This window comes from Pyrus communis, chromosome 6 (assembly GCF_041283825.1).
Source record: "Pyrus communis isolate YQ-2024b chromosome 6, ASM4128382v1, whole genome shotgun sequence".
NCBI lineage: Eukaryota > Viridiplantae > Streptophyta > Magnoliopsida > Rosales > Rosaceae > Pyrus > Pyrus communis.
The window spans coordinates 24,428,220-24,451,098 of NC_142570.1; the positions used below are offsets into that span (position 1 = coordinate 24,428,220).

Genomic DNA, 22,879 nt, shown 5'->3' on the forward strand with positions numbered 1-22,879 from the left:
TGTAAAGAATTTTAATACCATAGTATTCTCATTCAGTATATATAAGGGGAATTCCATTCATTGTAAGGACACACCTCAACACCAAATACACACCATACACACACCATATACTCACACCATTCTTCAATCTTCATACACTCAAGCATCTGTAGCCTTCTTAGCATCCTTTGTAAACACTTTTCTTTGTAAACATTTTATATATCAATAAAAGTTCAAGTGTACAGATTCAACTAATCTCTAAGTCTTAAGTAAGTTTTCTTTCTTTTTAGTGTGTTTGTTTAATTAGACTTTTAGTCCAAAATAGGGAAACACTATTGTAGTTCTTTTATTAACCTGCCAAGACAATCATACTTTGTTCGAGCACTCTGTTATAGTTGAATGCATGCCATACAAATAACTGGACATTCACCAAGGTATCTCTAAGTTCTTCGTACTTCTGAGTTCAACCGTTAAGGCCTTATACATGCATTGTGAATGGCCGTCATACTGAAACATGTCAAGTTCCATATGCAAGGTTTTATGTCTAGTTGTTATAATGGTCATTCGACTATTTAACCGGGTTTGCTTAACGAATTTATTATCAGAGCCAAGTTTAGCATTTTAACAATATAATTATAATACTAAAGTACTTTGAGAATGGAAGTCATTAACACAACTGATATTACACTCTTTTATTTTGTATGAACAACATATATTATTGTCCTTGTCTTGTCAACCACAATCACCAGGTATTTATTGTCCTAGACACCCAACTATAACTAGCATAAAGAGAAGATTAGCATATATATCCAAAAGAATTAGCAAGACTTTGAATAAGCAGAAGTTTTATCTTGGTTATCTTGAACATCCTTCATTTATTAGTAAATATAATAATACAGAAGTGCAACATAAAATTTTAGAAGAAAAAAGAGCAACATATCAAGTTTTAGGGACTTTGAGAGAAGAAAGAGAGTTTCCAAGAAACCAGTTAGCCGTAACTTTAGAGAAAGGTGGACTGTAGTTCATGATAAATTACCTTAATTTAGAAATTAGCGAACCACAAAAAAGAAAAATAACCTTATTCCAAAATAGTTTAGTTTGTTACTTTCCATTAAGGAAACGTAATCATAATTGCATAGTGAAGAAAATCCATAAGCCAATAATATTGTATATCTTATTATCAGTCAAGCAGAAAATATAAAATTAGAAAATAATAAGCATAATCAATTGTTAAACCAGTTGTTAGAGCATTTTCAGAAAAACTCCATAAAAACAATTAGACAAAATTTAGATTATATTACATCTCAGTTAGAAGATAATAATAAAAATATTCAAAGGTTTCCTAGCAAAAGAGAGATAAAAGAGATTATTAACCTCATAGATAGTAAGCCTAAGCAAGTAGAACTTAGATCATTAGAAATAGTTGAGCATTTAAAATTAGAAGTTCAAAAAATTCAATTAGTGCAAAAAAAGTTGAGTGAACAAGTTGATAAGTTGCATAATAAAATAGATAGATTATTAGTTTAATGACCGATTCTAGAACTGGTAGAAAATATATCCAAGTTTTGAAAGAAATTGGTAAGTTAGATAAAGAACCAATAGGTTTAACAGATTTTTCAACACAAGTAGCTAGTAGTAATATTCCCATTATGCAAAATCATTATTCAATTAGTTTTAAGTTTGACTAAAAAATTAGATCAAGTTGAAGAACAAATAGCAGAAATAAATCAAGTTTTACATAATGCATCTTCATCACTTCACAAACTTTGTTAGAAAAATTAGAGCATTTAAATTTAAGTACAAATAATCATATTAGAAGACCTAAGATAAATCATTTTGATAACAAAAAATGGAACTCTTTAGGAGAAAAGGAAAAGAAGTAGTTAGAGCTAAATATATTTATCCAAATAAAGAGGAAGCACAAAAATTTATTAGAAGAGGATTTGAGAAAACACAGAAAAATAAATATAATTTGTACCAATTAGGTTTATTTGAAAATAAAAGTAGAATTATAAATAATATCAGTCAATATGAAGTTAGTTGTATTGATAAAGAAGTTACACTTAATTTACTTAGTAAGGAAGCAGTTATGCATTTGAGAAAATCACATTTCAGTCAGATTCACAAAGGGACAAAATTAATTGCAATAGCAGGATTAACTAGAGCACAAGTAGACACAAAAGCTTTAATATAATATATGATGATAGATGAGATAATCACCAGCAAGCAGCAATAATAACATCTGAAGTAGACTTGAGTTCAAATTTAGCTATCATAGGATGTATTCCAAATTATGTTATGACAATAAACGAATTTAGTACATATAATAAAGTAAGCATAAGAACAAAAAATTATAATATGAAAGGAGAGTATAAAACTTTATATATTAGTTGAATGTATATTGGAAAAATGTCTAATAAATATAATCATAAGTTTAATTTTGAATTTCAAATTTTAGTTCAAACATTTGGTAGTAACTAGTAAGCATGTAAATATGATAGAAGCAAAACCCGTAGATAATAACTTTTTAGAAGGAACTCAGTGGACATTACCTAATTTACAAGTAGCAAAAAATAGACAATTAGATAGAGTACAAATATATGAAACTAGTACAAGTAAAGCAACAATTAGGTTTAGTAATTACAAGTACAGGTAAAGCAACAATTAGGTTTAATAATTACAAGGAATTAGAAAATATAGAAGAAGATGTGTGACAACCTGTTCCAAATTTTACGTTTTTATTTTATTTTAAAAGCGTGAATTTACGAAATTGCCCTAGACGTAAGGACTTTGACTTCCGTTGACCATCGACTTGAGAGATGTGGGACTTATTCTTTTAGCATATCCTCGTAGTACTCATTGGTACGAACGTATAGGCGAAAGCCGTTTGCGAGTCCGGATTATAACGGTATAGTTATGGACGTTTGAAATTGATTATTTAAATATTTGAATTCCCACCTTGTGGGATTAGTGGACCAATTAAATTAAAGGGACAAGGAACCAATTAGAAGAGAGAAGTGAAGCTTGCAGTCAATCAGAAAGAAAGAAGAAAAGAAAAGGAAAAAAAAAATGGGAAAGCTTCCCGTGCACCCATACCCGACATATGTGACCACCCATTTTCCAAGGCCGATTCCGGCCAACTCTGGTGGAGTTTTTCGATGCCACCACCACCAACTTGAAGCTCTCATTCCCCTCTACAAAACCCACCCAAGAACCACCTTGATTAACCATGGTATGAGGCGGTTTGAGGTCACAAAAGTTGACGAAAATCAATGGTGCTCTGGCCATCCTTTTCGATTTTCCGGCAAATCGGCAAAGCGATGGCCGATGCCACCACTTGGGCTTTGTAGCCCATCATCCCAGGAGCAAAACCCAACCAACCTTGACCCCGTTGGACCACCGTAGACGATGAATCGACGTCTTTTTGGCACCCACCGGCTTTGTGGGAAAAATTGACCATCTTCCATCCACTTTTGGACTTCGTGGCAGGTATGAAAGTTGCTCCGCTCACTGAGATCTTCATTTATGTGAAGTTTGAGGATTTTTGGAAATAGTTGGATTTTCCGACGAGTAGGGCGGACGACCGCCACCCGCGGCGGCGCGTGGCCAGTGGACCGCCAATGCTATTTGTAGGCTATGTCAAATGTCTTGAATTCAGTTTTATCATTTGAATGACGTAGGTTGATAGTTGGAACCTAAATTTGTTACGATACGTTACTTGATAAAAATGTGAATCGATGATCCGACCGTTGGATCGTCACCAAAATTGGATATATTATAATACGTAATATTTAAAGATAATAGGAATTTATGGATCGGGAATCCGACTTACGGATCTTCCTGAATTGGATTTGTAAGTTAGTAAAATAAATGTTCACATCCACTTGTTTTAGGCAATTGATGGAGATCTGACTGTTGGATCGTAATGAAATTTTAATATGTTATTCTAGAAACATATTGTGGATCGTTGGGAGTTACAGATTGGAAATCTGATATGCGGATCTTCCGGGTCAAGTTATACAGGGTTGTAAACCCTACCGTCGATCTTTGATCGACAGTTGACTTGTGGTCAATGAGTCCCAAACTATTTTAGAATGTCGTTGAGGTTGTGTTTCATGTGAATTACGTATTCTTCGGATAAGAGTTATGAGATGTGATTTGATAATTAGTCACAAGGACCAATCATTCAGGACGCCTCGATGTGTGCGCTAGAGAATCATAGCGTGGGCTCCAGGTAAGTGGATTTTTCCTTTTTATCGTACATATTGTTGAGAGTTCTATCGACACTTTTAAATTGATTAGATATATTACTTTCATATATAATTATTGTGAATGCTTGAAGTACTATATGAACTACGAATGGCTTGATTCCTGTTTAGGGTACGTAGGCAGTCTAATGAGACGTTAGATGCAGCCATAAAATATTTGAGACAAAAGCCTTGCTTGGGAAATTGAGTAATGCGAAGGAAATTGGTAAATGCAAGTTTTAGTTTTATGAATTAGTTAGCTAAATTAGTGTTAATTGGGTCGTCATGGATAATTATCCTTGAAAATAAGTAGTTCAGAAGTAGGGCGTTATTGATTGTACACTTCACACCGTATTGTTTATAATTGAGAATGTTACGACATGGTTGAGTATTAGATTGCATCATGGTATTCAAAATGTATATTACTTGCATATAATTATTGGGAATGTTTTCAAGTGCAAAGGTGAACTCAGGACACCCAGGTAAGTTCAGGTGAGTTTATGGTATTAGTTGAATCGATTGAGTTATAGCATGACTACAGTTATGTGTTAGGCAACTTCGATACTGTCGTACTGGTTGCCATGAGTTCCACATGTTATATTGAGATGCATTGAGAGCTCATAAACCTGCACCCCGGTGTTAGTGCTCCCGCCCTTGGCCAGGGCACAGTCATTCACGTGATGTTTACCTCCCGCACCTTACGCTCACCTTGGATTCAAGGTAGATGCACAGTCATGTCATACAGACCACTTTAGGTGGTTCCGACTCGTAGGTGACCCGCGATTATTCGCCCAGTCTTCACGTGATCGTAGCACTTGAGCGTATTGATTTACACACAGTCCTGTCATACATACCACTTTAGGTGGTTCCGACTCGTGTGCAGGTATACTTATTGAGCTATTGGCTAGCCAGGATTGATGATATATGGATAAGTCGTACAGGTCACTATAGGTGACTCTGACTTATATGCTAGTCAGGATTGATGAGATATGGATAAGTCGTACAGGTCACTATAGGTGACTCCGACTTATATGCTAGCCATGATTGATGAGATATGAATAAGTCGTACATGTCACTATAGGTGACTCCGACTTATATGCTAGCCAGGATTGATGAGATATGGATAAGTCGTACAGGTCACTATAGGTGACTCCGACTTATATGCTAGCCATGATTGATGAGATATGGATAAGTTGTACATGTCATTTTAGATGACTCTGACTGATATATCACTTTGTATTGATTTAGTTCATTTGGCCTACTTATTAATGTATGGTGGAGTTGATGGCAAACCGTGGTTTTGGTCATTTCTGAGTATGGTTTGGATATATGTATATATGTTGTACTGTCTTATGGAAAACGATACAGGTTTTACATTTAGGGCATTACTTTTAGAGAGGTAATAACTTTGGGAAGCTTGGTTTTATTGCTTACTCACACCTTCTGTTTGGTGCCCTTCAGGTTTTAGCTGCTGAGTTTGTATCGATAAGAATCTATGGTGAATCTTAGTATTGATGGATATTTCTGAGGGTATGATTCTTACCCACACTACTGTACCTTACTTATGCTCTGACATCGCGTGTGAAATGGGTTCGCTCTCACTCATAGCGCACTCTGGTACTTAGACACTTTTAGATTCAAATTTATTCACTTTTTATACACTATCACATTTTATGGCTTCGTCACCTTCCAGGTGTCGGCCAGCACAGCTCGATTCGGGTCCAAGTGGACTTTCTGGGTCGAGGTGTGTCAAGATGAGAGTGAGAACAAAAATGAGAGTATTCATATGGCTTTTGATAATTTAGATATTAATTTAGTTGAGCAAAATTTTGATCATATTGTAGACAAACTTATAGAAGATATTGATCATTTAGATAAAGAACAATATTTAGAAAAATATAAGACATATGATTTAGAACTACATAGAATTTCAGATGAAGAGATGAAAAAATTAGTCTTAGAAATAGGAGTAGAACATATTTTAGGATCAAAAGAATATAATAATTTATTAGAATTGAAAGTAGAATGTAATCCAGCAGAAGAAAGTAGTACATCAGGAGTAGAAAATCCAGGATACACAGGTAGAACTGATAAACAATTTTTTAGACCAACAAATTAACAATATAAAGAACAAGATGGAGTAGATTACATAAAAGAAAGTATGATAAAACCACCTAGTAAAAATAGGATTCCATATTTGAGAGAATTAGAACAAATAAATATAGCAGGAAATATATTAAATTTAGATGATGTAGATCCACAAGAGTAGGAAAGAACAATTGAGAGATGGGAGAAATGTTGCGTACATGCAGCATTAATGTTAGATTTTAGTAATTCACAAAATATGTTAGATTACTTTGAGCATACTTTAGATGATTTAGTTTTTGATTATTTCCAATCATGGAAAATTCAAAATCTAGAACAACATCAGGTAGCTAAAACACATTTTAATATTGATGGTTTTGTTACTTTGATTAAGGAAGAATTTTTAGATCATTATATGTTAGATAGCAAAAGCGAACACGAACAAATAAGAGCAATTAGAAATTTAGAACAATTACATTGTGATTTACAGTATATAGCTGAGTATACTACATATTTCTTTAAATATTTAGGAAAAACATGTAGAATTATTGATATTAATTTATTAGATACTTATATGACAAAAATAAAAGGGCCAATAGGTGAAAAGATTTGGAATGAATAACAAAAGCATCCAAAGAAAAACGATATTGCCATAGGACCTGAAATTCAACATGTATATGATATACTTAGACAAGAGTGTAGTCAAATAAAAGTTAAGAAACAAATTAGGAAGCAATTTTATATGAGTTGTAAAAATATAGATTTACAACAACAATATGGTTGCCATAAGAAAAATAAGTATAAGAAAATATACAAAAAGAAATATAGGTCATATAAACCCTACAAACAACAATAGACCTTCAAGAACATATAGGAAGAGAAAATATATTACAAAACAATTTAGGAAAAGAAGTGGTAAACCTTGGATTAAAAAATATACACAAAAAGATAAGAGTAGTTGTAAATGTTATTTATGTTGAGAGATTGGACACATTAGACCAAAATATCCAAAATTAGGAAAACAACTGAGAGAAAAAATATATTTGATGAAGTTGTTTAAGTTAGAAGAAGATGAAGATATTCAGTCAATATACAATTTAGATGATTTAAGTGATAATGAGAGTATTTATAGTATAGAAAGTATAAATATGATACATTCAGACTTGGAAGATTCAAGTAATTTAGACAGTGTTTTAGAAGAATATATGCGTGCATTCATAGAAGAACAACATGAAGAAGAGTATAAATATATAAATTTAGGTTGACCAAAAAAATGTTGTAAGTGTAGCAAGTTAGTTGCAAACAAATATTATAATACATATTCAATATTTGTGTGAAAAGTGTTATAGTAATAGGTTATTAGAAATTAATTTAGCAGAATCACAAGAAAATACTGAAATATTAGAAAATATTGTTTATAGTATAGAAAAGCCAAAAAATAGTTCTTTAATTACCATAAATTGTGAAATAGAAATAGTAAAAGAACACAAAATACAAACAACATCAATGATAAATATAGGAAGTACATAGAGTGTAATAAGAGAAAAGTTAGTATCAGAAAAATGTAGACAAAAATTAGCAAAACCAGTGAAAATAACACAATTTGATGAGAGACCAGTTTATTTAACACAATGCATTAATAATGAGTTTATTAAAGTAGAAAAACAACAATTTAATTTACCATTAACATGTGTTTCACCAGTAGGATCATACCCATTCATTTTAGGTTTAAATTTTTTGAAAAGTTTGCAAGGTGTTTTTATTTATGAATCTCAACATAACATTTTTCAAACCAATACTATAGAAACATACAAAAGCATAAGTATAGAAGAGTTTAGTGGCCAAGATAGTCATTATTTAGAAAACTTAAAAGAAAATGATGAGCATAATAATATAGAAGAGTTTGATGAAGAAATATATAAGCATGAATATCCAATTTTAGAAGAAGAAACCGTATAGAAATATTACAGTTAGATAGACCAGAGAATTTAGAAGGATTATTACGATTAGCAGAACAAATTAGGATTATAGGAGAAGACCCATAGTTACATTAGAGTAAAAATAAAATACTAGCAAAATTAAATATAATTAATCCAGAATTAACCATAAAGATAACTAATATGCTTTATAGTTTAATAGATAAACAAGAATTTGAGCTACAAATAAAAGAGTGGTTAAATTTAAAAGTAATTAGACCCTCTAAGTCTAAACATAGATCAGCAACATTTATTGTGAGAAAACATTTAGAACTAAAGACAGGTAAGGCTAGAATAGTTTATAATTACAAGAGATTAAATGATAATATATATGAAGATAGTTATAAGTTACCAAATAATGATGAACTTATAAATAAAATTCAAGAGAGTAAATATTTTAGTAAATTTGATTGTAAATCAGGATTTTGACAAATACGATTAGCAGAATAATCAATTGAGTGGACAACTTTTACTTGTCCAGAAGAACATTTTGAGTGACTTGTTATGCCATTTAGATTTAAAAATGCTCCATCGATCTTTCAAAGAAAGATGAACCAAATTTTCAAAAAATATGATAAATTTTGTAGTGTTTATGTAGATGATATTTTAGTATATAGTGAAAATAGAAATGAACATAGAAAGCACTTAGAAATAGTTTTACAAGAATTTATCAATAATGAAATTGTGATTAGTAAAAATAAAATAATATTAGAAAAGCAAGATATAGAATTTTAAGAAATGTATATCAAGTCAGGTACAATACAATTACAAGATTATATAGTTAAAGAAGTCTTAGAATTTCCAGATAAGTTAGAAGATAAAAAACAGTTACAAGCATTTGTAAGATTGTTAAATTATGCAAGATATTTTATCCCTGATTTAGGAAGAAAAATAGCAATATTACATAGTAAAACTAGCAAAACAGGACAAAAATATTTTAATAGTGAAGATATTAAATTAGTTCAAAATATAAAGGAAGAAATTACTCAACTTAAGCTATTAACATTACCATTAGATGATAGTTACAAAATAGTTGAAACAGATGCTTCATCATTAGGATGAACATGTATACTATACCAGAAAAAGCATAAGGAGTCACCAAAGTTTGACGAAAAAGTTTGTAGATATTCATCAGGAAAATTTAGTGATGTATAGTCAAAATTACCATCAACAGATTTAGAAATTTTAGGAATAATTAACTCACTTGAGATATTTTCTTTATTTTTACACAATAAAGTATTTACTATTAGAACAGATTGTCAAAATATAGTTTCTCATTATAACAAAATACATGCTAATAAATAGGTAGCCCAAAGATAGGTTAATTTTATTGATTCAATTATAGGAAATGGTTTTAAACCAATTTTTGAACGTATAAAAGGCAATGACAATACATTAGTTGATATTTTATTAAGCTTAATTCGTTGAACAGAAATGGAATATCGTGGACCATCATCCTCAAATAGCACAAGACCACAAGGCACAAAAGCATATTTTAATAGCATAATGATGCACAATGAACCTCTATCATTCAATGTATTCCAAAATAGTATAAGTATACCAACATCACCACCAGTACCCACTTTCAACTTTAATGACACTCTTGTTGAAGGAATCAGAAATCCAACTCTGAGGTATAAGTCAAGGGTATCAAAACTCTATGATAGGCAACATGTTCTTTTAGATAATTTTTGGAATATCCAAATCAAATAGCTAAGCATGAGGTTAGGTCATGAAAAAATAATTAGAGCCTTAGAACAAGAGTTTGATAGCTTTAATTTTAATTTCCATCAAAGTCAGCATCATATTCATTCTTTTGAGCACAACCTTCAAGTCATTTCTAGAGATCATGAGTCATTACTTAGTAAGTTTACCAAAAACTTCAATCTCTTAGAATACAGCAAAAGGCAAGTGACACCTTGAAAAGAGAATTGAAAATAAGTTTAGAAATTGATCAGCATAATAATGAAGAAAAAAAGGTTATCGAACCTATAGAACAAGAGGCTAATGAGCCTATAGAAGAGATTAAGATTGAGCTCTTAGAAGAAGACATTGAAATGGAGCAGCATCAGCATCTGAATAACAAAGCAAAACAAGAAAGATATGAAAGTTTTCTTAGGAATATATCTTTAGACTTAATAATAGATGATATCCTATTAGAAGAAATTTCAAAAGTAAAATAAGAATAATGCCACCAGATATGCAAAATGAGATCCTGAGCAGATCATCACAGTCCATGAAAGAGTTAGAATTACAATTATAATGTGCTTTGTATCAATCCATTTTTGATCCAAAACCAGAGATGAATATTATTACAAAGATGTATTCACCATGTATTTGTGATAGTACAAAGAGTTGTATTTGTAAACTAGATGTTAGCATATCTATAACTAGGATTAACATGAGAGATTTTAAACCATGACATTTTAGTTATGAGCATCATAAAAAGCATAATGTAGTTGAAGTTAACGTGGCCTTACTATTAGAGTTTAGATATCTTGATAAAATCTTTATTAACCATATTTCCCTACTAAAATCATTTCCTGAAAAACTTATAAAAGTAGCAGAAGATTTTATAGAACAGTGGAAAGAAATTTGCGTAAGTTTTATCAATAGTCCTCCAAATTGGTATGTACATATGCATAAGGAGAAAACTGGCCATATAACCATGATTAATGAAAAGTTCTTTAGACTATCCTCTATCTCCCCACACAGGTGGACTCCTTTATACAAAAATATTTTAAGATTTCGAGGGATCCAAATGCTAGTCTTAGATAAGTTTGAAGATTTTAGGTATGATATGTTACTAGTAGCAGAAGAATAAGAAATGTATAATTACAGTAAGACAAGAATCAATCATCAGTCCTACTGGAAGCCTCAAAATTTCAAAGGAGAAACAACATATGTGTTACAAGGTAAAAGAAGCTAAAGAAGCAAATGCAGAGCTAGTAGAAGGCGCTGAACAGTATTGGAACAATTTGACAGAAGAATAACTGTATAACATCAACAACATGATGGAAGCATTAAGAGCTGGCAGCAAATTAGCATAAGTTGAATAGCATCATGTAAAATAATGTATTTCTAGACAGAAATGTCAATATCATTGTGGACTCCGCTACAATAATGAAATAATGGCATATGAGTAAATAAAGAAAAGAACTTGATCCATTATGGTCTTTTCATACATAAAATGTCATTTTGATTAAGAATGAATAATGATAGCCATTTTATTAAAACTTCCAACAAAAAAAGACAACAAGCCGAAGCAGGCTGCACCACAACCGCCAGCGATCGGAATGGTCTGCAGAGCCTAAATTGAGTGAGACAAAAGAAGGACAAAGCGAGGGTGGATGGATAGGATGGGGAAGAAGAGGGGATCATAGCTAGGAATGCAGGTAAATTGGGCCGAAACAACGAGGACAAAACACAGGCCAACGAGCATGCAGAAAAGAAAAGAAGAAACAGAGAAACGGGAGACAGCCACCAACCCTGGACACAGCTAGGGCCGACGACGGAAGAGGGAGGAATCAGTTAAAAACAAACTCTCACAAGGGGAGAAGTGTCAACTACATTGCAAAAGATAAAGTAGGTAGAGAGGAAGAGGAAGATGATAGAAAGAAAACCAGAGAAATTGTATTGATTGAAGGAAGAAAATGTATACAAATGAACTTAATGAAATACTAGCTATACAATCCCTTATATAGCCATATATTCCAATTACAATAATACCCCTCTAACTATATTTCTGTTATATCAGTTATTACTCCCCCCCTCAAACTAAACTTGGAGTATCCAAGTGAAGTTTGAGCTAACCAGGTATTTGAGACTGATCTGGAGTTGTTGACACTAAGGCACTGTGACTGGACCCTTTTTGGAACCTTTGATTTGCTGCAAACTGGTGGCGTGCTTCATGAATTCCCTTGAATGCATCCAAGAACTCACTGAATACTTGGAGAATGGCACTCCAAGTAACCAAATCAACCAAGGAGAATGACACTCCAAGGACCTAAATCAACCAAGAAGAATGACACTCCAAGAAACCAAATCAACAAAGGAGAATGACACTCCTGATAACTTCCTAAAACTTCCTAGATACCAAAATTAACCAAGGAGAATGACACTCCAATGACCTAAATCAACTAAGGAGAATGACACTCCTGATAACTTCCTAAAACTTCCTAGATACCAAAATTAATCAAGGAGAATGACACTCCAAGGACCTAAATCAACTAAGGAGAATGACACTCCTAATAGCATCCTAAATTTTCCCAGATACCAAAAATTAACCAAGGAGATTGACACTCCTGAGACCTTGAGAGATTGACACTTTATTGAAATTCCAACAATATACCTAGAAACAGCAAGAAATTTCATCACAAATCTTCAAGAATTACAGTATCAAACCACCAGTTCACAATTTGCAAACCACAAAACTATCGTAGAATAAAGAAATGATATATGAATCACCTGATCGGAGAACACCTCTTCGAACATCCACTCATCAAAGAACAACTCCTTCTTCAATCACCAAATGCCCCTTAGATAACAGATACAGAATCGCAGAAATTCACAACAGCAAGCTAAGCAGGTGTAGTCACAGCACTAAGCCAAATATCCCCAATATCACAAATACAGATATGAAAATTTTTGAGATGGGCATTTCAGCAAACACTTGAACTACACAAAAAAAAATCTAAACTTTCTTCCACACCAGAGAGCAGAGCACTGATCAAATTTGTAGACAAGCAATAACTAACAACTTAGATTGCAATTTCCCATGAAATCTTGGGCAACTCCATCAGTTGCAGGAAACCCAGAAATTAAATCCAAAGATACAAGCTTTTCATTTGCAATATTGGGAATTTCTTGAAGGTCTTCAAGATTGGTCCCAAAGACTTGGCCCAAACTCCAAATATATCACCTTGCTGAATTTTTCATTGACGCGTGGGATTGAATTAGGCAAGAACCCATTAGCCAACTGCGTTCAGATCATGCTACGACTCCAAGACCCGTTACGATTTCGAAAACCCAGATATCACTTTATTTCTGAAATCACAGACTACGCATGGAAGATGAAAAACCCAGATGTGATCTTGACTTCATTCTCTCCTTCTTCTTCCCTTATCAGCATCTCTATCAGTGAAGAAGGTTTTAGGGATTTTGACCGCGTCGACGGCAACTGCATTGTCTTCTAGAAATTGAAATTTTATATATGAACCATGGATTGCGAGAGGTCCGTGAGATCTCACGTGAGCTCTGCATCCCCATTAACTCTGCAACCGTCGCAATCAAGGCCGTCGACCTCGACCAATCCACGGCCGATTTCGAGAGCAAGCTACGTGACACCAAGACTCTGTCCGATTTGTATCTGGTGACAAATTTTCGGATTTCGGAACACCCTCAACATCTTGTTCTCTGAGGATTCAGCCCATGCTAAGAATCAGATTTAAGAAAACCCGGAACGAAAGTATTTCTGGCATTCGAAGCAAGAAACGGAGAAAGAGCCCATGAACAATCACAGAAGCACCTAAAATCTAATGAAAATTTGGAAGGAAATTAAGCTATATACAGATGAAAACTAATAGGAAATGGAACCACCGGAATCAATGGCGTGAGCCTAGTGGCTCTGATACCATGTTAACTACATTGCAAAAGATAAAGTAGGTAGAAAGGAAGAGGAAGATGATAGAAAGAAAACCAGAGAAATTGTATTGATTGAAGGAAGAAAATGTATACAAATGAACTTAATGAAATACTAGCTATACTAGCTATACAATCCCTTATATAGCCATATATTCCAATTACAATAATACCCCTCTAACTATATTTCTGTTATATAGTGAAACTCTCACGAAGGGATTCACGAAGAGGAGAGAATATTTTTTCCTCTTTTCCTCCTTTTACTCGTACGAATAGACTGCACATTCAATCTCAAAGGCATGTCGTGCCCTTCGTTATTTGTTCTATTTTCTAGTTTTGGCATTGATTTCCAAGATACGAGGAGACAAGTTGTGCTTGGGACGACGCTTGCTGCATTTTCTTTTCCCCAACTTATTTAAAATGCATTGGCAGAGAATGGTAATTCCACATATAATTAGTTATACATCTCTTAGTATTTTGCTTTTTAAGAGTCTCGTTCTCTTGGTCGTTTGGTGGCCAAGGATTTTGTTCTCTCTAGCTTACATAATATATAGGAGCATTTTGATTTTTCATTGTTTAAAAGTATTGAATTGGATATGTTGAATTCCGAAGGAAAATGTTTTGTTTGAGTGTTTTTTAATTTATTTTATTTTATTTTATTTTTAATCAATTCAGATATACCGGAGGGTTTTTGAATTTACACTGATGATATCACTAAATTCAAGATATTGATTCTCCAAGGTGAATAAATACTGGTTAAATTCCCAGGTGAAATTTGCATTGGGGATTATATACCTAATGGTTTGGTATGTACTTTTACCTTTTGGAGACTGGCAAGTAGGCGCAGGAGAGCCAACTGGGTTTAAATCCGTCGCTGCCTTCTACCCAGAACAAGAGGTTAATCGCTCAAGTGGGTATTCTGAGTCTCAATGCTTTCGATTATTCGATATTATTCGGTTCTGTTGCATACATATGTATAGAATGGCATTCTTTCTGGGGCTGCTGCCTCAGTTAGCGTTGTGATCACGGGGCTTGGTCCGGATTTTACAAAGATGGAATCCTTTGGTAAAGTAGAAGCTTTTGCAGAGACTGGTACTAGCCAGCCTTCATTTCTCCTAATTTTGATTCATTTTATGCATAAATATATTTGACATGGCCAGTGGAAGCTTTTGTTAATTTACTCATTAGTTTTGCATTAATTTTAATTGCATATGGGACTTCAAAGGTTAGTGGATTAGATAGGAGCTGGCAAAGGCCTGCAGGAGTGGCAGCAAAACTTATAGATCGCAAAGCATCTAAAGGTAATTCGCCACTCATAGTCATACATACCAACTCAGGATTGTTCATGAGTTATGACGGCTTGAATTTGATGACGATAAGGACGATCGTCAGGGCTTCTGAAATTATTAAATTAAAGAAAGGATGAGATCAATTCAGAAGTACTTTTTTTTATTTAATTTCGAATTACTTCATCGAGTATTCGCTACAAAAACCCGGTAAAAGTTGCAAGCACCTGTTTTCAGCACTTGGGATGGCAACCAACGGCTGGTACAACACTGTATACAGCACCGGACTGGTATCTATTCGACATTGACAAGTTCGTTTCTAAGTTGTACTGTGTGTTCTGCTCTGGAATCCAGATTCTTTATTTCTCATGCCAAATACTGCGATATCTTTGTGCAGTATTTGGAGGAGGAATCAGATAAATACAGTTCCAATGTTAAGGAGGTGAGCTTCAAATTCGACGCTTAAATTAGACAATCTAGATAGGATGGTGCACAAAACTGAATCCCGTTTCGTTTACTGCAAGTGCGAAAGCTGTATTTGGTTTTGCAGGCTGTCAAATCCTTCAGGTTCATTTGAGGGCTCCAGACAGTTTTACGCCGATTTTGATTGAGTCAGTACACTCGGTATTTTGCGGTAATCCAACGAAATAGCTGCCAAAGAGATTGCGGTAATCCAACGAAATAGCTGCCAAAGAGATTGTTAACCTGTGCAAGAAACGCAGATAGTCATTGCAGCAGCATTCATTCCATTGTAAATCCAAGGATTTTTTAAATATTGAAGTTAAACCGGTCTCTAATTTTCGAATCATTAATTTCAAATGGAATAAAAAAATCAGAGTAACTAATTTGGTGGATGTTTGGGAAGAATTGTATGTACATCAGTTCTATTTCCTTTCTTTTACCCCTGCCATTCTTTCTCCATCTGTAATTCTAACACCTCGAAGCAAACAATCTTCTGTTGAATCTCTTTCATCTGCAAAACTTGTGATGGTTAGGACATACTATACAACTTTATAAGATCACAGACAATAACCCAGTATTTCACATACCTGTACCTCTGTAATCCCAGAAATTGCTCTCTCGACATTCATTCCTTCCTTCTCAAGCTGTAAATTTGTATCAACGAAAGCCCCTCCCTGCACGTCTAGTTTGTTGTCTGCATCCAATGGAGCATCAGCTTCTGCAAAAGAAAACAAGTCATTATTCAACTTAAGAGTTTGATGGTCATACAATTGTCTCCTCAGAACGTAAATTTATAGGATTGTCCTCCCATCTCTTCATCGATTCACCGTCCTGAAATCTGAAGAAGTGCCACCAATCTGATAATTCCCACGAAAATAGCAGCTTGAACATGGAGTCGTGCCGTACTGGTCCCAACAAGGAGTGACAAGGTCAGTCGCAGGAGCCACAAATAAGAATGTTATGCATGCAGTAACTGACGAGTATTGTAAATTGTCACACACACACACACACACACACACACACACACACATATATATATATATATATATATATATTTATTTATTTATTTATACGAATTAGACAAATGGTGAGTGCCCAAGTTTCTTTACCAGAAAAGAGTGCCCAAGTTGAATTCAGGGAATGCAAAGACAGCCGAATGACATACCTTTTTAGAAGCAAAGCAGGCAATGCCACAAACAGACTTGCAACCATGGGGCACACTCTTCTTGGTGGCTCTCCTTGATGGGAATGGAAGAGTCCTTGAGAGAACATGCAAGGGCTTCAGTGCCCAGAGAGGCAGCCTCACCGCCCTTGTCCTCCCACCTCAGAAACTTGTTGAGCACGGAGGGGGAGTAATTGATCAAACCCTAGGTCTCATGAAGAAATTTGATGGAGGGATTCAGGGATTACAGTTGAATAAATGAGAAATCTGCCGTCCTTCGCGGTGGTAAGGCCCCTTCGAGTGTAGAGCATCGATGGAGTTGAGATTGTGAGGAATGTGTGCAACGTTTTCAGGAGCGTGCCGGTGAGAGTTTGGTTTGGGGACTTCTAGAGACATTTATTAACAGCTTCTGTGCCATTGTTTCTAATTTCTCTCTTCAATTTTGTGGTTATGAATCCTTTATGTGTGGGCAATGGGTCTTGATTTCACTCCGTGGATAGTTCCTCCAATTTTTTTCCCATCATTTTGGCAAAGAGGACCATGTCACACTGTTTTTGGGACGAGTCAAACATCGTGTTGCATGATTTGTGAACTCTGGATCGAGTGACCATGATCACCCTTTTTATCTATAACATAACGAGCAATCTTTCAAATGATATACAAACAAGCATATCCTTCAAATCATAAGGATCAATAGGCGAGGCACTGTTTTACCATATATGTATAATACACCCAAAAATTTTTCTTTCCAAATAAACAGAACATGCCTGAAGCTTCTCCCCTTCTGAAGCCAGGCACTCTTAACTCTCTATATCACAGGATTTTCCGAGTTGAATGAAAATCCTATAACTAGTATGCACAAATACCTGAATGACATTACGCGTGTGATGGGCCGCCCACCAACACGTGACACCAGACTATACACCCAAAATGCCGGGACAAGGCAGACTATAAAAGAATCATACGTTGATTCTAACATGTTTTTTCAGACTTGTTTTAGTCCTATCTGGCTGCTAGAAACCTGCTTCTAGCACCCACCAATCCATGACAACCTGCCACTTTTCCTGAGTAACACGGGTTTAGATGCACCGAGGATTAATGTCGCACTGGGAGGGAAGAGCAGCTGGCATCCTCCATCCTTCTATGCCATCTGGAGTGACACTGACATCTGACCTCTCTGGTGACCATGACTATGTATGACCTGCGAAAAAAATGTATGTATAAGACAGAGGGCATAAATCCAGAAACAAAGACTTTGGGATGCCAAGCCTTAAATCATAAAATCATAACTAGACTGAAAGCACATCCAGATCAACACAAAATGAAACAAACAAAAACAAGTCCAGCTATATATTCTTTTAGGCCTTGTTTGGTATCTTGGATTGGATTGGAATGGAACCCTCTAAATACAAGTTATAGCGAAGGTAGAGGAGAACGATTTTTCACTTTCAGGGGATTAGAATGAGATTAGACATGTAGAAAGCTTCTCCCTTCTAATCCTACCATTTTGAGGAGGATTGGAGTGGATAAGTTTTCTACCACATCGGTCACAATTTTTTCATTTCTTCCTCAACATACTTGAAAATTGTGATTTATCCATTCCAATCCCATCTTCTAAACCGAATGAGGCTTAAGGTATTGGTAATTTAATCCAGTATGCAAACAAAATGTGCCAAGAAGAACCACTCTCCCTTACGTAATTATTGAGTAAGCACTACAACGTAAAGTTTATTAGGTGAAGAATCGGAGTGCTACTAATGGCGATGGAAAATCACAAATGAATATTGGAATGAACTGCTACAGGTTAATGAAAACAGCAATCTAGTAAATCATCCCATTAAACTAATTTGCACGCGGACGTCCAACAAAGACAAACAGAACAAATGGATCATAGTTTCTGAGAAAAATGTATTCTCACACTTTGTTGCCACAGCCTCATATAGAACCATTTGCAACTTTAAATGATAATGATATATGCAACCACATTATCATCAGTTAGCTATCAAGGGCCTGCTGAGAATAATATTATTCATTTTGCATATCTTTTGCCGGAAGAAAAGGTTTGTATAATCAGAACTTGCAGTCCTATAGGTAAATCTTGCATATGTACATAGAATGACCAAATATCTTTACCTCTAGAATGCAAAATAAAATTTCCAAGGCTCGACCTGAAGCCTGCCGCTTAATTAGCAGTTTTGCTTCTTTTAGTCCTGCTGCAATCTAAGGATACCTGCAAAGAGTAAATAAAGAATCTCAACACGAACCTAGTGGCGGATGTGTCCCTTTTTTCTTTTCTATTTTCTCAAAGAATAGGTATAGGACTGCAAAGCACACCGTAATCTATTCTATGATGTGGCACTAACCTTAATCAACCCCTCACCCAGCTCTTTGCTCAGAACCACTACCCTGCATATATTGAGGAGGAGCAGATAATATAAAATGTGGTTGTGCCACAACACTTGCTACCATACCTGATTAAAAAACACAGAATTTTGTCGATTAAGTCTTATCTATATACTCCATGGTACATCGATCTAGATGAAAAATCTATCAAATTGTCATTACGTCTCCATCATGAGACTCTGAAGAATGCTTGTCATATTAGGTACGTGTCTGTTCTTTGTCAAAAAAAAAAAAAGTTCTTTGTATTTTATAGAATTGAAAGATAGAAATCAAAGACTTTGAGCAAATCTGTGTTAAAAATAATTCTTTATTAATTAAACAAATCACATGCATACTATTCACTATATCGACAGGGGGTGAGCCTTCTAAGCAAAAAATGTGCATTATAAAGGACTAAAATTTATCATGATCTCACATCCTCATAGGTAGTAATAATTTGATCAAGACAGTGGTCAAGCCCCAGGTTGTGTTGATTTCACATAAATTATGAGTTTGATGAGTTGCATGTTTAGTGGTACAGCTTCACTAATTTATACTGAAAGATGAACAATCATAATTTATCCCCTAGAAAGGGGGACACCAGAGTGTGAAGAAAAAACAAAAGAACAATAGTTTCAGGACAGAGAGATGTACCCGTAGGATATGCTGCTTGAACTTGAGGGACTGGGGAAGTTGTGACTGCATTAACACTGGGTGCACCAAACTGGATTATCTGCTGAGCAGGCATTGCATATCCATGAACTGTTGGATAACCCTGACCACCAGGAATGGTTTGACCCAGTTGTTCATAAGGATAAGGAGAAGTATTAGCTGTCCCTGGAAGTCCGTATATTTGAAGATATTGCTGACCCACATAAGGGTTGTATAAACCCTACCAAAGAAATGGCACGCAAAGTGAGGAAGCAAGTCAGAATAAAGCAACATAATATCTTCACTCATAAACCGAAAAGAAAGACATCCACCTCATGCTGCCATTTAATAGCATTACTGACCTGTGAATAAGTGTAGTCAGGTCCATATGTTGCATACCTGCACGGATAAGACAACCATTACAACTGCTGATATAATAATTTCTGTAGACAATTTGGAAGAGTTAATGTACATCATGAAAATACAATTACAAACAATGCAATGCATGTAAATATACAACACAAGACACCAAAACTAATCCCTTACAATGCAAGAACCAAGGTGTTGAACTAAACTAAGGCTGAAGTGCTCCTACACTTGAATGAGAAATCTCAAGTATGAGATCAATCAATAATGGTGAGACTAGAAAACCCAATTGTTGGTCCTCAATAAAAAACACTAGTCCTAAGTCTTGCCTGTTCAATAAACATTGATCTGGGCACATATCCTCTGCAACTATCACTTTTTCGTCTCCTGCAATTACCAATCATGCCATGTCACATCATCATAGTCCAGACAAAATGAACCCTGAATACCAAGGGAAATGACGAAGAAACCTGATTTTGGAAATCTACATGGCATTGCATATTTTGAATCGCATGCACTACACAAGAAACAATGGAAGAGAACTAAGTTGTTTACTGAGATGTCACCGATCCATGGTTAACCAAATCAAATATCAAACGTTGACAACTTATATACAACACAAGTGGATGCTCAGCAAATATTACACAAGTACAATTAACTCGATGGCTATCACCTAATCCTATAAATGCACGACTCACCCATATGGAGGATAAACTAATCCTTGTTGATAGTTGTAAGAAAGAGGCTGCTGGTAGCCATATCCTCCAATGTAAGCCCCACGGGTAGCTGGCACGCCTCCAATGTATGGAGAAGCTGGTCTTGGACGTCCTGCAAGTAAAAAAAATATCATGCGTAATGTGTTTGTTTGCTATAGTAAAAACAATACATGTAGATTTTGGTACTTTGAAAGGTTAACATGAAAATGTGATGGAAACCAATGAAGATCTTAGTTCTTTTTTTTCTTCAAATCCATATATATAATTGCTGTGTTTAAAACAAAGTCAATAAAACGTTGGAACCTAATAAAAGAAATTGATAGCACAAACACAAACATAACCAGAAAACAATGAACTAGTTGCAATTGAGCATGAAACTGGAAACTACAAAGCAGGACTAAATTGTTAGTTATCAAACCAAGAGCATAAGAAACTATACCATAAGGCAAAGGTGGCCTGGACTGCCGGAGTGAAGCCAAATTACAATTAGCGCGCCTGCCATCGATAATTGGAGTTGGATCAGCACAGGCCCGAGCAGCGGCCTCTGGTTCGCGGAAAGTCACCTGAACCCTCCATGTAAATACAAACAGAAACCAAGTCATTCTAAAAGTTGTGAGTGAGACAGAACAATCCCACTGCCATTGATTCTTTATTTGCAAAACAAACTGGCATAAAGTGAAAAGAAGAAATACTCACAAAGCCATAACCTTTGGATCGGCCGGAGTTCTTATCAATAATAACGACGGCCTCGAGAATCTGGCCGAACTGATCGAAATGGCGGCGCATGGTGTCGCTGTGCGTCTCCCAGGCGAGCCCCCCAACAAAGACCTTGGTGTAGGTGGTGTCACCAAAAGGGGAACTGGAATTGGGGAATTGGAATCCAGAGGGACTAGAACTCGACCCAGAACTCTGATACGCCATCAATCAATCACAAATTATTCAATTCAATTCAATTCAATGTACAAACAGTAGTACTAACCCGAAATAGAAAGATAATGAAAAGAAAGAAAAAACCTAGAAATAAAAAAACCCTAGCTTGAGATGTGGTGGAGATGCATATACCATTGAATTTTGTAGTGAGGTTGGGGGAATCTCGGGTGGTCAATTTTGGTAGGAAAGAATGAATAAAGGTGATTAAACCCCAACACAACCCAGCACCCCAATAAAGCTTAATTAGGCTTAATAAGAAGGAGTTTTGGAAGAAAAAAAAATGGAGAGAAAATGGAAAAGATAAAAAGAAAGAAAGAAAGAAGGCCCCAGCAGCAAGAGCAGCAGATGGGCCAAGAGAAGGACGACCTAGGCCGGTGGAAGTGGTGGGGATAGGCTGGCTGGCTGGCTGGCTGGCTGGCTGGGGACTCGAGAGAGAGAGAGAGAGAGGGGTTGGTGGATGGTGATGGTAAAACTTAGCACTAGTAAACAGACTAGTAGTAGCGGAGAAATTGACAGCAAGAAATAGATGAAAAGCATGGAGAAGGACGGATTCACAAAGATAAGGAAAAGGGAAAGCGTCATCATTTCTTATTTTCCACACAAAACAACAAAAGAGACACAATTCCTCGTCAACGTTTGTTTCATTTCTATTTGCCTGCACGTAAAAGAATGAATGCCTACGCGGAACTAACACGGATGTCGGCTTGGCTTTTTCATTTTTTTTCATGGAATCCATGAACATATTAGAGACTTGCCCGCACGCAGTAGAATGCCTACTCTTGTATTCTCCTCTTCTCAAGTCAAACATCATTATATTCAGCAAAAACCATCTGAATAATAAACCCAATCAATTTGTATTCCTAGGGCTGTAAGTTAGCTCGAAACAGTTTGGGCGACATTTTTAAGCTCACTCGAGCTTGATTCGTATAAGAAAGAATTCAAGACTATTAAGTTAGAAAAACTTTAAACATAATCAAACTTCATTCAATTTATTTTG

The 22,879-nt window shown here is 35.2% G+C and overlaps 2 protein-coding genes and 1 long non-coding RNA gene across 10 annotated transcripts; 1 reads left to right on the top strand and 2 right to left on the bottom strand.

The window, feature by feature from the left end:
* The first annotated feature begins 14,171 nt into the window (after window positions 1-14,171).
* Window positions 14,172-16,067, top strand: LOC137711236 (uncharacterized). Its single transcript, XR_015963774.1, has 2 exons — window positions 14,172-14,365; window positions 14,696-16,067. It is a non-coding gene; the product is annotated as an uncharacterized LOC137711236 (long non-coding RNA).
* On the bottom strand, window positions 15,351-17,371 carry SWI3B (switch subunit 3). 2 transcript variants are annotated; one of them, XM_088696118.1, is made up of 4 exons: window positions 17,086-17,371; window positions 16,263-16,393; window positions 16,116-16,186; window positions 15,351-15,918 (listed from the first exon to the last, which is right to left on the bottom strand). In XM_088696118.1, the coding sequence occupies exons 2-4, from the start codon at window positions 16,302-16,304 to the stop codon at window positions 15,783-15,785; spliced, it is 249 nt and encodes an 82-aa protein (XP_088552244.1). In that variant the 5' UTR covers window positions 16,305-16,393; window positions 17,086-17,371; the 3' UTR covers window positions 15,351-15,782. The 2 variants fall into 2 exon arrangements, with proteins under 2 accessions (XP_088552244.1, XP_088552243.1); XM_088696117.1 differs by having other exon boundaries at window positions 16,841-17,371.
* A 150-nt stretch (window positions 17,372-17,521) lies between these two features.
* LOC137710794 (uncharacterized) lies at window positions 17,522-22,558 on the bottom strand. Of its 7 annotated transcripts, XM_068449921.2 has the most exons (11): window positions 22,015-22,421; window positions 21,649-21,861; window positions 21,392-21,515; window positions 20,935-21,064; window positions 20,707-20,753; window positions 20,566-20,623; window positions 20,233-20,269; window positions 19,874-20,111; window positions 19,201-19,308; window positions 18,971-19,067; window positions 17,522-18,038 (listed from the first exon to the last, which is right to left on the bottom strand). In XM_068449921.2, exons 1-9 carry the CDS (start codon window positions 22,015-22,017, stop codon window positions 19,214-19,216), a joined length of 945 nt encoding a protein of 314 aa, XP_068306022.1. In that variant the 5' UTR covers window positions 22,018-22,421; the 3' UTR covers window positions 17,522-18,038; window positions 18,971-19,067; window positions 19,201-19,213. The 7 variants fall into 7 exon arrangements, with proteins under 7 accessions (XP_068306022.1, XP_088552238.1, XP_068306021.1 ...); XM_088696112.1 differs by having other exon boundaries at window positions 19,201-19,243; window positions 21,649-22,423; XM_068449920.2 differs by having other exon boundaries at window positions 21,649-22,420.
* Between the last annotated feature and the right edge of the window lie 321 nt (window positions 22,559-22,879).

Bases quoted from the DNA above. Each gene is read 5' to 3' on its own strand.
- SWI3B (XM_088696118.1), bottom strand. From the start codon at position 16,304: ATGAATGTCGAGAGAGCAATTTCTGGGATTACAGAGGTACAG. The intron at 16,187-16,262 runs GTATGTGAAATA...CAAGTTTTGCAG, and splicing joins CTGGGATTACAGAGGTACAG to ATGAAAGAGATTCAACAGAA. The intron at 15,919-16,115 runs GTAAAAGAAAGG...TTTCTTGCACAG, and splicing joins ATGGAGAAAGAATGGCAGGG to GTTAACAATCTCTTTGGCAG.
- LOC137710794 (XM_068449920.2), bottom strand. From the start codon at position 21,873: ATGGCGTATCAGAGTTCTGGGTCGAGTTCTAGTCCCTCTGGATTCCAA. The intron at 21,065-21,391 runs GTATAGTTTCTT...TTTTACTTGCAG, and splicing joins CAGGCCACCTTTGCCTTATG to GACGTCCAAGACCAGCTTCT. The intron at 20,624-20,706 runs GTTTCTTCGTCA...TGGTAATTGCAG, and splicing joins ATGTAGATTTCCAAAATCAG to GAGACGAAAAAGTGATAGTT.